The sequence below is a fragment of the Pseudorca crassidens genome, chromosome 8, assembly GCF_039906515.1.
Source record: "Pseudorca crassidens isolate mPseCra1 chromosome 8, mPseCra1.hap1, whole genome shotgun sequence".
Classification (NCBI taxonomy): domain Eukaryota; kingdom Metazoa; phylum Chordata; class Mammalia; order Artiodactyla; family Delphinidae; genus Pseudorca; species Pseudorca crassidens.
The window spans coordinates 33,083,165-33,098,189 of record NC_090303.1 but is presented as its reverse complement, the minus strand read 5'-3'; the positions used below and the strand labels follow the sequence as shown (position 1 = coordinate 33,098,189).

General features: G+C 38.1%; 1 protein-coding gene across 2 annotated transcripts in view; it reads right to left on the bottom strand.

Annotated features, from left to right (window-relative positions):
* Window positions 1–15,025, bottom strand: part of RAPGEF5 (Rap guanine nucleotide exchange factor 5) — a 222,007-nt gene that overhangs the window by 126,636 nt on the left and 80,346 nt on the right. For both annotated transcript variants that reach the window (XM_067746170.1, XM_067746171.1), the window contains exon 7: window positions 10,881–10,929. In XM_067746170.1, the coding sequence (XP_067602271.1) occupies window positions 10,881–10,929 (49 nt within the window). The remainder of the gene's footprint in view (window positions 1–10,880; window positions 10,930–15,025) is intronic.

Sequence of the window (15,025 nt, the reverse complement as noted above, 5' to 3'; positions counted from 1 at the left end):
TGCTGACCAAGAAGGACAGTGATGGCCACTGCCCCCACAGCATCCGGGAGGCGGCAAAGGAGAAGGAAAGGACACAACACAAACCATGTGGAAATGTCAATTCTTAGAGGACAAGGTGCGCCCTATAAGGACAGGCTGGGAAAGACTTGGAAAATTTTAAGTGATTGGAAATATCACTAAAAATTAAGCATAATATCGTAATTGCTTAAAATACAGCTAACAGACTTCTGCCATTATAAACTAGTATTTTCTAGCTTGAACATTCATTATTAGAGATTAGATGAAAAAATTATTCAAGAGAAGACTACTACAGCTTTTACTTTTTTTTTTGCAGTACGCGGGCCTCTCACTGTTGTGGCCTCTCCCGTTGCGGAGCACAGGCTCCGGACGCGCAGGCTCAGCAGCCATGGCTCACGGGCCCAGCCGCTCTGCGGCATGTGGGATCTTCCCGGACCGGAGCACGAACCCGTGTCCCCTGCATCGGCAGGCGGACTCTCAACCACTGCACCACCAAGGAAGCCCTACAGTTTTTACTTTTAAGAGCATTTAAATTTTTTCAATAACAAGTTAATCACAGAAAACCAGAAAGGTAGAAGGAGTTTGAGATAGCAATAAACGTACCAGTGCGTAAGCCTGTCTTTGCTGCCCCTTAATTTTATTATTACCATCTACACTCTGAAATCCCATTTTATTGTGCATTCTCCTATATATGAGCAATGTGTTCACGAGAGCATTAAAGATAAAGTCAAACACTGCGCTACATTAAAATAAGAATCTATCAACTAAAAAGTAAAAAGTTAGAGGACCATAAAAGTTGGAGCAATTCCATAGGCTTAATGGTTATTTTTTTCTTCTAAATGTGCAAAAGGAAAAGCCTGTCTCTGCTGTTAAAAATAATCAGTCAATCTATTTCATTTCTCATGACAAAGTGACAGGGATGGCTTTTCTTTGGGAAGCTTCTGCCCTGAAGGAGAATATGTCTCTTCAGTTGTGTCAGACCTCAAGCCTCACTGCAGAGCTTCCTGTCAACATTGACTTCCCCCCAATCCCACAGACAAGGGGCCTAAAGACGGGCGGGAGCCTAAAACTGCTCAAGTTCCTACAACGTGTTATTGGTGACCAGTGATTGTTACCAACAGGAAATCTTCAAAGCTGGGAATTTAGCCACGCTCTCAGGGTGATAAAAGGCCCTCAGCTTGTCTGATGGGTCCACCATGATTACCAGATCCAGGGGTCGCCTGCTTGAACGTTTTGCACACACACAGTTCATTGTATAGCAAATAGTAATAACCAGGTTGCAGAAATCACATACTCATTCAAATGCCTATTTAAGCTTCAGCACAGGATTCAAAGATGATTAAACAAACGAGAGGATTTCTAAGGCCAGGAGAAACAATTTAACACGAATGTACAACAATGGCTTCCCTCTCATCCTTTCTGGTCTATTAAAAATAAGAAAGTTTCTTAAAAGCTAAAACTAAACACAACAGGTGAAACCATTTTATACAATTTTATGTTATATATATTTTAATATCCCAAAGAAATAATAAATCTTGGCACAAAAATAACACTTTAAGCTGAATCCCTGGATGATTTGAGAAAGAAGAAAAAAACTGCTCCTATCTACTACTTGAAAAATGTCAGTTTTCACTCTATTCTTTTCCTTTTCACAAACCACATCTTTACTCCCCATAATCCAAAAAATTCCTAACAAGGGAGGGGACATTGTGTAGTTGGGAAAACCAGAGACTGGGTGCTGGAAAGCCTGGGCTTGCGCTCTGGCTGTAGCCTTTCTAGCCTGTGTGCTCTCCGGCACAACAATTCACCTCGAAACCGTGAGACTGGGACATTACAAACAATTCCCCTGCAGTGAGTACCCTGCCCAGTAGCCATTCCCTCTTCTGCTGGTTTTCTTTGGGGAGCCATACCTGCCCTAGCCTCAGTCCGTGGGTCTCGTGGGAGGCTGACTTAACCTCTTCATCCTGAAACCTCTCTATCCTGCCCTCCAAACATGTGTCCACTGCTACAGAGATGGGCATTCCACCCTTCCACCGAGGTCCCCACCAAGACTTCTGTCGGACCTACCAGAAAGAGGTTCTCTCTGCTGAGACTGATTAACTCCACAGATTCCCTGAGACAGTAAATTTCCTTGGTGGATGTCAGCTTGTTTATCTCTCGCTTATACCTAAAAGAGTCCTGAATAAAATATTCCCAAGGTTGTGACTCCATTAAGGATAATGAAGGAAATTAATGAAAATACTCATTGTTATAATTGAACGCTGGAGCTGGAAGTAATCTCTAAGGTTCCCACATTCTACACCTACCCCCTCACGATACAAATTGGAATCACTTTACAAAAGTCACAATGACATTTAATGGTATAAACAGAGCCTAGAACCTCTTCTTTCTTTCCCAAACATTAATATCCTTGCTACTTAGTTTTAAAACACTTAACTAGATATGGTCTAGGCAGAGAGAGTGAAACATAAAAACTGCCAAGAGGGTTTACCAATATGAGATTTCTGGCTTTCCAGAAATAGAAGCCCACCATGGCACAAATTTCATATGATCTAAAGATAATGAGAGCTAAACATGCTTTGGCTGTAGATTCCCTTGAAAAGGGGAAGAAACATATCTCCCAAGACTCTAACTGGTGAGCAATTAGCAGTAGAATAAGCAATTCAACAAAAAAGAAAGAAGTGTAAAGATATCTGTGCTAATTTTTAAAAATCTTGTAAAGCCTTAAAATGCTATTCACATTCACTAGGGTTAGCATTTAGAGGAGAAAACTAAAGGCACATCCTGATGGCCTCTTAGAAAATTACAACAAAATGGATTTTTTACTAAGCTAGAGCCTTGAATCATTTATACAATCTATTGATTGACAGTTACTTTTATTTCTGTTTGTATGGTGAGCTGAAACCAAAAACTTTTTCTTTATACTAATTCTTGTTTTAATAACCCTTCGCAGTGAGACATAAATCTGGCATGACCACCTGAGCCCTAATTAACAGTTTGACTGCAAGACAGATATTAGGGTAATCAATTCCTTCTGTCAAGCCCCAGATGTGACAACTATCATTTTAATACTTTTTTAATTAGAAGTATACCAGCTTCTTTTTCTTCTTCCTTAAAAAAAAAACTCAAAATAGTTTTAAAAAACAGCAGTGAGCATACGTAGGAAGTACCATTCTACAGCTACAGTTCTGTTTGATTAAGGCTGTGCTTAATAGTTCTTCATTTTATCATCTCCTAACTACTCAGTAATCCATTTTCCGTTTTCAGACAGCTATTGACTTAATGTTTTTTATTCATGAAACATACATTGTGGTTTAAAAATAGCAAGAGCCATATTTGTCCTTGCTCACCATTGTACCCTCATGCCTTACAGTGTTCCTGGCATACAGTAGGTGCTCAGTTAGAATTTGATAAAGGAATGAAGGCAATAACCTATGACTTAGGCTCTCATACTTGGCCACTTATTTTTCATCCACTCTCAATGCCAACTCAAACAGCGAGAGCGTAGGGCGAATCAGGTAGATATCTCCTTATTTCCATATTTGAATTCTCTGAATATTTTAATATCACCTTGTTGGTTATTTTTGCCCCTAGATTGTTTCCCAAACTTGTTGTGGTTTGCGGAATGTATGACAGAAAAGTCTGTTTTTCTCTAAAACTATCTTCTTTGCTTATACTACTTTTCTAATCAGAAAACATACTCAGTTTTGTCAGGGACAAAATAAGAATGCCAACTATCTTTTTATTATTCAACTTACATCATAGGACCCTAGCTCATGAAATAGTATGAGGGAAAAAAAAGGAGTTATATGGATTGGTAAGACAGAGAGAAAACAGTCATAATTGACAGATGCTGTAGTTGCCCATACAAAAAACCCAAGATAATTTTAAAACAAGCTAGTGGAATTCATTTGAGTTCAACACTTTTGCTAGCCACAAAAGCATGAGTTCTCATACAGCAAAAGTAACCAATTAGAAAAGATAACAGATGTGGATCAACAAACTGATTCAAAACTATATATGGAGAGGGAAAAGACCCAGAATAGCCAACACAATGTTGAAGGAGAAAAAGTTGGAGGACTGACATTACCCAACAGCAGCACTTACTATAAAGTTACAGTAATATAGACAGTGTGGTACTGATGAAAGAACAGACAAATAGGTCAATGGAACAGAATACAGAGCCCAGAAATAAACCCATACAAATATAATCAAGTGATCTTTAAAAAAGGAGCAAAGGCAATAAAATGGAACAAGGATAGTCTTTTCAACAAATGGTACTGGAACAACTGGACATACACACACACAATAAAAAGAACCTAGACACAGACCTTACACTTTTCACAAAAGTTAACTGAAAATGGATCACAGACTTAATGTAATGCAAAACTATACAATTTCTACAATGTAACAGAAGAAAACCTAGATGACCTTAGGTATGGTATGAATTTTCAGCTATAACATCAAAGGCAGGATCAATGAAAGAAAGAAGAAAGGTAAGCTTGACTTCATTAAAATAAAAAACTTCTGCTCTTTCAAAGGCAATGTGAAGAGAATGAGAATACAAGCCACAGACTGGGAGAAAACATCTGCAAAATATATCTGAAAAAATGACTGTTATCTAAAATATACAAAGAACTCTTAAAACTCAACAGCAGTAAGAAAACAAGCAACCTGACTGAAAAATAGGTCAAAGACCTTAATAGGCACCTCACCAAAGACGATATAAAGGTAATAAATAAGCACATGAAAAGATGTTTCATAGCATATATCATCAAGAAAATGCAAAGTAAAACAACAAAATGTGCAACACTGACAACAACAAACACTGGTGAAGATATGGAGCAACAGGAATGCTCATTCACTGCTGGTGGGAATGCAGAATAGTAGAGTCAGAAGATAGTTTAGAAGAAGTTTGGCAACTTCTTACAAAACTCAACATACTCTTACCATACGATCCAGAAATCACACTCCTTGCTATTTACCCAAAGTAGTGGAAAACTATGTGTTCGTGGGTGTGTAGTTGAACCCTGCACACAGATGTTTATAGCAGCTTCAGTCATAATTGCCAAAACTTGGAAGCAACCAAGATGTCCTTCAGGAGGTGAACAAATACATAAACTGTGGTACATCCAGACAATGGAATATTATTCAGTGCTAAATAGAAATGATCTATCAAGCCATTAAAAGACATGGATGAACCCTAAAGGCCTATTATTGAGTGAAGAAAGCCAATCTGAAAAGGCTACATACTGTATGATCCCAACTATATGACATTCTGGAAAAGGCAAAAACTACGGAGACAGTAACAAGATGAGTGATTGCCAGGGGATGGGAGTAGAGAGGCACAAACAGGTAGAGGAGAGGGGATTTTTAGGGCAGTGAAATTATCCTGTGTGACACTATAATGATAAATACATGTCATTATACATTAGTCCAAACCCATAAAATGTACAATACCAAGAGTGAACCCTAAAGTAAACTAAGGACTGTGGGTGATACTGATGTGTCGATGTAGAGTAATGATTATAACAAATGTACCCCTCTGAGATGATGGCAGTAAGTGGGCTGTGCATGTTGGGGCAGGGGGGATATGGGAACTCTGTGTACTTTCTGCTCAATTTTTCTGTGACCTTACAACTGCTCTAAAACGTAAAGTTTATTTTTTTATACAGTGTCATGAAAGACAAAGAATGAGAAACCTTCACAAAATAAGAAGAGTATAACTTTTAAAAAAAAAGTTAAATCATAATAGTAACCAAAACTACAAGATACCAAAATATACATCAAGCAAAAAAATGTACAAAGCTTTACGGAGAAATTTTTAAGACAGTACTGAAGATCTGAAAACAATGGAACGATATCCTAGGTTCATGAATGCAAATACTTATCTCCAAAGTGTCAAATTTATCTGATGACCTATAAATTCAATACACTTTAAGAAATCCCTATAGGGGTTTTCATGGAACTTGACAAAATAAAGCTATGAAGAAAACAGAACAATAAGAAGAAACTTGCTTTACCCCTTAATCCCCCAAAAGTCTTCTTATAGTGTTGGTAACTGAAACAGGAAAGTGTACTCAAAGGAATAAATAGATCAAAGGAATACAGAGACCAGAAATAAATTCAAGCATATATATATAAACTTTATATACGATAGAGTCAGCATCATATCCAATGAACACTACTGGGGTAACTGGTTTAGCATAAGGAAAACATAAAACTGGATTTCTACCTGACACCATACACTAAAATAAATTCCAGATGACTTGAAGTCTTGGACATGAAAAACAAAATTTTAACATTCCCCATACCAAGCTACTGACCTAGCAATCCATTTTTAGTAACTTATTATGAGAAATTAATTGGTAAAGGGCAAAAAGATATATACGAGAATATATCTTCGAGCCCTTCTATTATCATTCATAATAGGGAAACTATTAAAACCTTAAACATACAACAAAGAATTAGTTAATAAGTTGTATGGTATGAATATAAACATACAACAACTAACAAAAATGATACAGAGCTGTATTAGTACATGAAAATGAATCCTATAAAAAGTGGATTTATAGATACAGTAATCAAGGCTAGTACTGATGGATACCAGTGGAGTCTGTTCAGTGGAACAGAATAGAGAATCCAGAAATACACCCACAAAAATATGCCCAACATGTTTTTGACAAAGGTGCAAAAGCAATTCAATGGAAGAAAAGATGGCCTTTTCAATAAATGGTGCTAGAAAAATTAGACATTCATAAGCCAAAACAAACACAGAAGAATCTTGACATAAGTCTCACATCTTATACAAAGACTAACTCAAAATGGATCATGAACTCAAATATAAAACTTTTATAAAACTATAAAAACTTTTAAGGAAGAAAAAGACGCAGGAGAAAATCTTTGGCATCTGGGAATAGACAAAGACTTAACCCAAAGACATGATCCATTAAAAAATATTGATAAATTGGACTTCACCAAAATTAGAAACTTTTGCTCTGTGAAAGACTTTGATAAGAAAATGAAAAGACAGGCTATAGACTGGGAGAAAATACTTGCCTAAGGATTGCTATCGAGAATAAAGAAATCTCAAAACTCAACAGTAAAAAAAAAACCCTCAAACAATCCAATTAGAAAATGGGCAAAAGATATGAACAGACATTTCACAAAGAAGACATTCGGGTGGCAAATAAACACATGAAAAGATGTTCAATGTTACTAGCCATTAGGGCAATGCATACTAAAACTACAGTTTTAGCATGTCACTACACACCTATTAGAATGGTTAAAATTTTAAAAAATAGCGACAACATCAAATGCTGGCAAGGATGCAAGAACCTACATCACATATACGTTGCTAGTGAGAATGTAAAATGGTTCAGCCACTCTGGAAAACAATTTGGCAGTTTCTTAAAAAACAAAACATGCAGGGCTTCCCTGGTGGTGCAGTGGTTGAGAGTCTGCCTGCCGATGCAGGGGACACGTGTTCGTGCCCCGGTCCGGGAGGATGCCACATGCCGCGGAGCAGCTGGGCCCGTGAGCCATGGCCGCTGGGCCTGTGCATCCGGAGCCTGTGCTCCGCAACGGGAGAGGCCACAACAGTGAGAGGCCCACATACCGCAAAAAACAAAAACAAAACATGCAATTACCAAACAATCCAGCAATTGTACTCCTGGGCATTTAGTCCAGAGAAATAAAGACCTACATTCACACAAGAACTTACACATGTAGTTTTATTCATAATGACCCAAACTGGAAACAACCCCAAGGCCCTTCATGGGTGAATGGTTACATATAGTGTAGCACATTCATATGATGGAATACTATTCAGTTATAAAAAGGAATAACCATTGATATACACAACAACCTGAATAAATCTCCAGAGAGCTATGGCAAGTGAAAAGAGCCACTCCTACAAGGGTTCATACTGTATGATTCCATTTAACTAATATTTTTGAAATGACAAAATTATAGAAATAGAGAACAGATTGCTAATTGCAGAGGTTAAAGAGGAAACAGAGGTAGGAGGAAAGTTAGTGTAGCTATAAAAGACAAACACGGAAGATCCTTACAGTGATGTAAATGTTTTGTATCAATGTCAATATCCTGATTGTGACACTGTACTTGAGTTTCACAGGATGTTACCATTGGGGCGAGCTGGGTAAAGGGAACGTGTCATCCCTTATCATTTATTACAACTGCACGTGAATATACAATTATCACAAAATAAAAGAGCACATGTAAAAAATTATCACTTTTATAAAACTGCATATATTATATATAAAATATCTACATATTAATAGAGAAATATCTGTAAATACATACAGAAAAGAGTATTATTGGTTATCTCTGTTGGTGAGATGATGGGTGATTTTTCAATTTCTTCTTCATACATTCATGTATTACCAAAGTTTTTCAATGACTATGCTATACTAATAAGAAAAAAATGAAGCTATTTTCATTATGATAAAGACAAGTAATACAGGCTCATTGCACACACTTTTTTCCACTGAACATTTTACTGTATTAATTCTTTGAAATATCATTTAAAAAACTATTTAACATTCCATTTCATTGATCAATTTTACCATTTCTCTATTATGGGAACTTAAGGGTTGTTTCTAATCTCTTACTGTTAAAATAAGCAATGAAATAGGTTTCTGCTACCTGAATCTTCACATGCGTCTCTGATCACGCCCAAAGCTAGACCTCCAATCATGGAGTTACTGGCTTATAGAGTAAATACGCTAGAACGCACTGAAAAGTGGCTTTTCTGAAAAACTATGAATTTATGTCCCCATCCTTGGTGCATTTGTGTTTCACTCTGTCCCTGAGAGGTTGCCAATGTAGTATTCACACTCCAAGCTCCACAGGTGAAATGAGTAAGGAAAACAGACATGTTAACGTGATGGCGTAATAAAGTCAACTTCATACCAGTCTTTTACTTTGCACAAGCTACTGTGCGTGGGTCTTGCTTACTCCTCTTCATTTCTCTTCACCTCCAGCAAGTTCAAACTTCTTAGCCTGACACCCAAAACCTGCCTCTTTCTGCCTCATTCACTTGGCTGCAGCCACTCTCACATCCTTGCTGTTCCTCAAACTCATTTCACACACCTCTGCCCAGGGCTCTTGTCTGGATGTCCACAAGGTTCATCCCTCAGTGACTTCACGTCTTTGCTCAAATGTGCCCTACTGGGGGCCTTCCCATCCCACGCTGTGTAAATTAGCAACCCCCTTCTCCAGACCCATCTGTATTTACTTGCTCTGTTTTTCTCCAGCAATGACAAGAGTATATGTTTTTACTTTTTTTTTTTTTTTTTTTTTGCGGTACGTGGGCCTCTCACTGTTGTGGCCTCTCCCGTTGCGGAGCACAGGCTCCGGACGCGCAGGCTCAGCGGCCATGGCTCACGGGCCCAGCCGCTCCACGGCATATGGGATCCTCCCAGACCGGGGCACGAACCCGTGTCCCCTGCATCAGCAGGCGGACTCTTAACCACTGCGCCACCAGGGAAGCCCAAGAATATATGTTTTTGATTATTTTCCCAACTTTTTCCGAAACTTAAGAAAAAAATTTTTTAACCCCTATCCTCCAAGGCACTGTCATCCCAACTCATACAGACTGTAAGTTTTGTCTCCTTATGTTTACAGGAACCGCCATCAGCTCTAGCACAAGTTATTTTTAAGACTTCCCTCCTACAACCTTTATACTGGGGTCCTTTCTCCATCTTGGCCTCCACCTATGCAGGTGCCCATGATCTAATCCCTGTCCTCGGAGGAGCCCTTTTCACACTGCCTGAGCTCTGTGGGTCCAGATCACTGTTCCTTGCGTCTCTTCTCCACCACCCTTACAGCACCCAGTCTCTGCATCCTCTACATCAGCCAAATAAACAAAGATATAGTATAAACACAATAAGCTACTTCATACTAAGGTGTGTTTGATTCCAGAGGTCACTGAGAGAAAAGCAAATTTTTACAGTTTCTAGCTAGAAAAAGGAAGATGTAAAATGTATGATTTCTGTTCTGAAGACGTTTCTGTTCCACTTATTTCTTCAAACTTTGGCAACTCTTTGATTTTGTCATAGAGTCTTCACCTGAAAAGTCTTCCTCTAGTTTAACATCTAGTTTAACATTATCTAAGTCTTATTCTAGTTGCACATTAAAGTTAAACTAGAACAAGACTTTAGCAGTGACCTCCTGCCTCTGAACAGCAAAGGATGCCTCCTCCTGACACTCCTCCTTTCAAAGCAAGTTTTTTTCTACCTCATTGAGTCTCTACTTCATATCGAATTTCAGCAGAGCCTGGCTTTCTCTCCTCAAGATGTATCTGAAAGCTCCCTTTTCCTTTCCACTTCTTACATCCACAGATTGTTTCCTAAGGTATTAGGAATCAGAGCCACACAATCAGTCCCTATGGAAAACGCTTGCTATTAAATGTTATGAGACAATTCAATTATTTTTATAAGAAGCTACTTTGAGATGAAAAATATAAAAAAGAGACCACCATTATGTTATTTAGTTTCCTCTGTCATTATGATAGGTAATGCAATGTGGTTTGCTTTCTTTTGCTGGGTACCTAGACTTTTTCCATGCTTGCAGTGGACTACAAACATATTTTAAAATTTTAATTTCACTTTTCCATGAAGTATGAAATAAAGCAAGGCAGTGTATATCTAGTTTTAAAGAACGAGATATACACCTGTGCTATTTTGATGGTAGAATAATTTTTAAAACATAATGGAGACACTTTTCTGCATTTTATACCAAAGCTTCCTGAGATACATTCAACTGCTCACAACCACAGGACATGTGAAATATCCCCAAAGAATCAGAACCTTCCTCCAGCCCCATGAAAGACTACTCACCAGACTTCCTTGCTTTCAAAGCAATAACAGCTGCTAGCTCTCTCTGCACCTAATAAAATATTAGGGGGAAAAACCAAATTAGAAGAAGAAAAATGTAGCTTTGTTTTTAGATATGCAACCAAAGTTAAGAGCTGTTGCATTAAGTTTGCTGCCATGTTTTTGTTTATTTGTTTTTAATAATATGGAAAAACCTCTGCATAGGAATTTTAGGCCAACCCTCATAGAATCTGATGGACTTACTTTAAAGAGAAATTAAACAGTTGCCAGAATGTACACTTTGGAAAACATTCGTACTTATGCCATGATGATGAGAAGTACCTCAAAAACATAACTGTGTAACATTTAGAAATAATGCAAATAAATTATTAAAACAGGCAAAATACTGTGGCAAAGATATTAAATATTCTTTATCTCTCAAAGATTCTAGTTTATAGAGAAATTCTAGAAAAATTGAGGTAGGTGATCCTAGTTTAATTTGACCTCTGTTTGAATACAATGAAGGATCACTTGAGGCCTCACAGGTGTACAGCAACCATTTCAGATATTATGCTGCATAAAAGCAAGTGCTATCAACACACAGGGCAGGTGAAATGGGGATAGGCAAGATGACCTTTAATACCCTAAGTGCCTTAAACCTCACTCATTTGTCCAGATTTTTGCTTGCTTACTCTCTCTCTCTCTCTCTCTCTCTCCCCCCAACACATACGCTTAAATCCTTTCTCAAAAACATTCTCAAAGAGTAACATAAAACAGAGACCAAAGAAGATAACCACAGTCACTTTCAAAGATAACATGGAAAAAAAAAAGATAACACAGGGATAATCTTCGGGAAATCTATGTTTGATAGCAAAAAATTTTCATAATAAGCAAGCTCATTCCTCTTCAGGACACAATCTTTTAAGCTTAGAAGAGTGTGAGTGTGTGTGTGAGTGTGTGTGTGTGAGAGAGAGTGTGTGTGTGTGTGTTTGCAGGGGTGGTGATACTGAGTTTGGAAGGGTCCTGCAGCTTATTATACTAATGACATTTTTAAAGGCAGAGTATGAAAGCTCAAGGTTAAAGATTTGCTATTGAAATCAATCTAATTTACATTGATGTACGTGAAGGCAAAAGTAGCCCAGTGAGTCACTCGGACTCCGTTTAGGACCAATTTCACAATGACCAGGGTATCATCATCCCTGAAGAAGGCAGCTTCCCCGCCCCCGCCCCCCGCCATACTGCTTTACTGCCGTGCTTTCCCTGGCTGGCTAGTATGAGTGCCATTCAAAAGGGTATATATACTCCTGATTTAACTGATTCGTCGATTCCTTAAGACTTTCTCAGGAAAATTATATTGTACTCAGAAGATAATCCATCCCTTTCTAACCGTGGGAGTCTGAGACCCAAAAATACTCATGGGTAGAAGAATTTATAGTTGAAGAACTTATGGGGGAAAAGAGAGCTGGGGGAGACAGGAGTGATGATTAATCAGAGGAAAGCCTTTATAAATACTTGTATGTGTAGTAATAAAACAGCAACAAAATAAAATATAAATGAGTGCCTATTTTATATATTTGAAATTACGTGTAAGGTTTATCGTAGTAACAGCATCTCTCTTCAGAACTTTCCTCTGTTACAGTGTCACAAATGTTTGGGGGTAGACAAAGATGCAGATTAGAAACACTCACTGGGACCTTGTGGATGGCGTCCTGATTTTATGAGCTTCTAGGGAAGACTCCACTGTGGCTCAGAGACAGGAAAAAAGCAGAGATGGAAAAGGATGCAGAAGGTGGATCACTTAATTTGCATACAGAGGATCAAAAACTGTCTTCTCCACCCTCCATCAGTTTTCCATACTTGATATTCTCATCATGAGAGCTTCAGTTTTTCTTTCTCAAATTAGAAATAAGGCTCAAAATAGAAATAGCTCAGAAAAGGAAACTGTTATATTCCCCAAACTGTATAAAACTACATCTTTTCAAAGATTTGGTACAGAAAGAAAGGGAGAGAGGGGATGAGAAAGAAACCAACATAGCACTTTTTGGGAAGCCAAGAAGATGAGAGATGAGCAGTGAGAAAGAGAAGAACTTCACAGTTAAAGTTACAAGGAACCTAAGCTTTTTCCTTTTTTTGTATTTTTCCACATAAAGTAAATGAGATTATTCTACTGTACTACACTACATCCCCTGAACATCTGCAGTCAGGGAAGACATAAAAGTGTTATGTTTCTGTCCCCGAGGGAAACTGTTCCTGACCAGAACCCCAAGGGTAGGTTACTCTTCCTCCAAAACACAAAGGGGGAAGAACAGACCAAGCAAAACACAAACTGGGTAAGATCCCGTTAGAGGCTCCTAGAGCATCTTCCCCGCACTTTTTTTTTTTTTTTTTTTTTAAACACACAAGCAATGATGTAATTCATCATTTTCAATAGTGACTAATGCCTGTCTTCTGGGCAGAAGCTCCTCCGAGGCAGCCATCTTTTCATCACACTATCCAGGGCCATCAACACCCATTCAGTGATCCACAGGAGGTGGATGCAGAGGTAACCTTAAGAGAACAGAGACAGAACCTAGGGGAGAGAAAAAGCTGCCTGAGGAAGGACAAGGAAATGCAAAGGGAAGGCACTCCCCAGTAAGAAGGGACTCGCAGCAGACATCTTCAGAACATATTAGAAGGACTCAAAGCCTCCTTTAGCAAATAATTGTTAGGTTTATACTGAAAACTAAAACTTGGAACAACTGCAGAAACAGGGACTAGAATTTTCATTAAGCACCAATAAGGGACCTGTTGGCACTGAAAAAGAAATATAACACTCCAGCACCGGTCAAGTCTTCAGGTGTCTGAAATTCTGGCCCACATTTTGATAACAATCCAGAGCAAAAGCCACCCTGCTAAGATGCTCCTGAATTCCTAACATTCAGGAACTGGTTAAGATAATAAATATGTGTTGCTTTAAACCATGACATTTGGCGGTAGTTTGTTACGCTGAAAAGTCTTTTAGAGATGATTATTTTTTCTACTTGATCTACTTGTGTTGTTGGTTAACATAAGTTTCTCTCAACATGACACAAGTGGAACCCTCTTCTCAGATCAGTTTCAAAAAAAAATGTAGACATATAGAGCCAAGAGCCATGTTCTGACATTCGCCATTGTTTTTATTTAATGCGAGTGCTAAACCACCGCCTAGGAAATTAGAAGAAATGCATTGTTCTTAATCTGACAGGAAGTACCTTATTACACTGGTCTTCCCTATTACAAGCCTTCCCTACTATGGTCTGAACCCTTGAGGCTAGATGTATTCCAGAATTCAACATTTTATATAGTTCAGAAAGGTACCCTATCTAGGGCACACCCTCAGTGAGGTCTTGGGCAGTAACTTACAATAAGAAATCAGACACATTAATATTTCTGTGGGGACACATTAAAGGCGGGAGCCCACTGTGCCCCCCTTTGCCTGGCAAAGTCATAAAGCTATCCTTTTCTATTTCACCACTCGCCAAAAAAAATTTTCTGCAATGAAATGTATGATTATTCATACTAAATGGGATAAAGACAGACTAGGAAAGGCCTCAGGATTTTCTACTAAATATATTCGGTTTAGGTTAGATTTTTGCCACCAAGTAAGTTATGAAACCCTATTCTTTTTCAGGGCTTTTATATTTCAGAGCTGTCAATAATGGATTGTAAACCTCTATTAACTTTACACTAAAAGTTTCTCTCCATCTTTTTCTCTTGTATCTTCTTGTCAAATACCTATGTAGTCAGTACGTTTTGTCTACCAAGAAATGCTTTCTTTAAATAGCTTGGATTTTCATGTATTTCAAACCTGACTGCACATGAGAATCACTTGGGGAGCTTTAAAAAAACAATTGATACCTGGGCCCCAACTAAATCAGAATCTCTGGGGAAGAGGTCCAGCCAACAGTATTTGCTGCTGCTGCTGTTTCCATGTTCCCTAAGTGATTCTATCTAGGTTGTATCCAGGGTTGAGAAGCACTGCTCTACTTAATATCTTAGTTTCCCCGAGACTCAACCTTTTAATCTTATAATCATTTCAACTGACAATCAATCTTTACTTTTTATTTTGTTCTCCTCTAATTTAATTCATTTGTAAAGGAACATGGCCTTCACTGTGTTTTAGGTATTAAATTATGATATAATCCAATCAA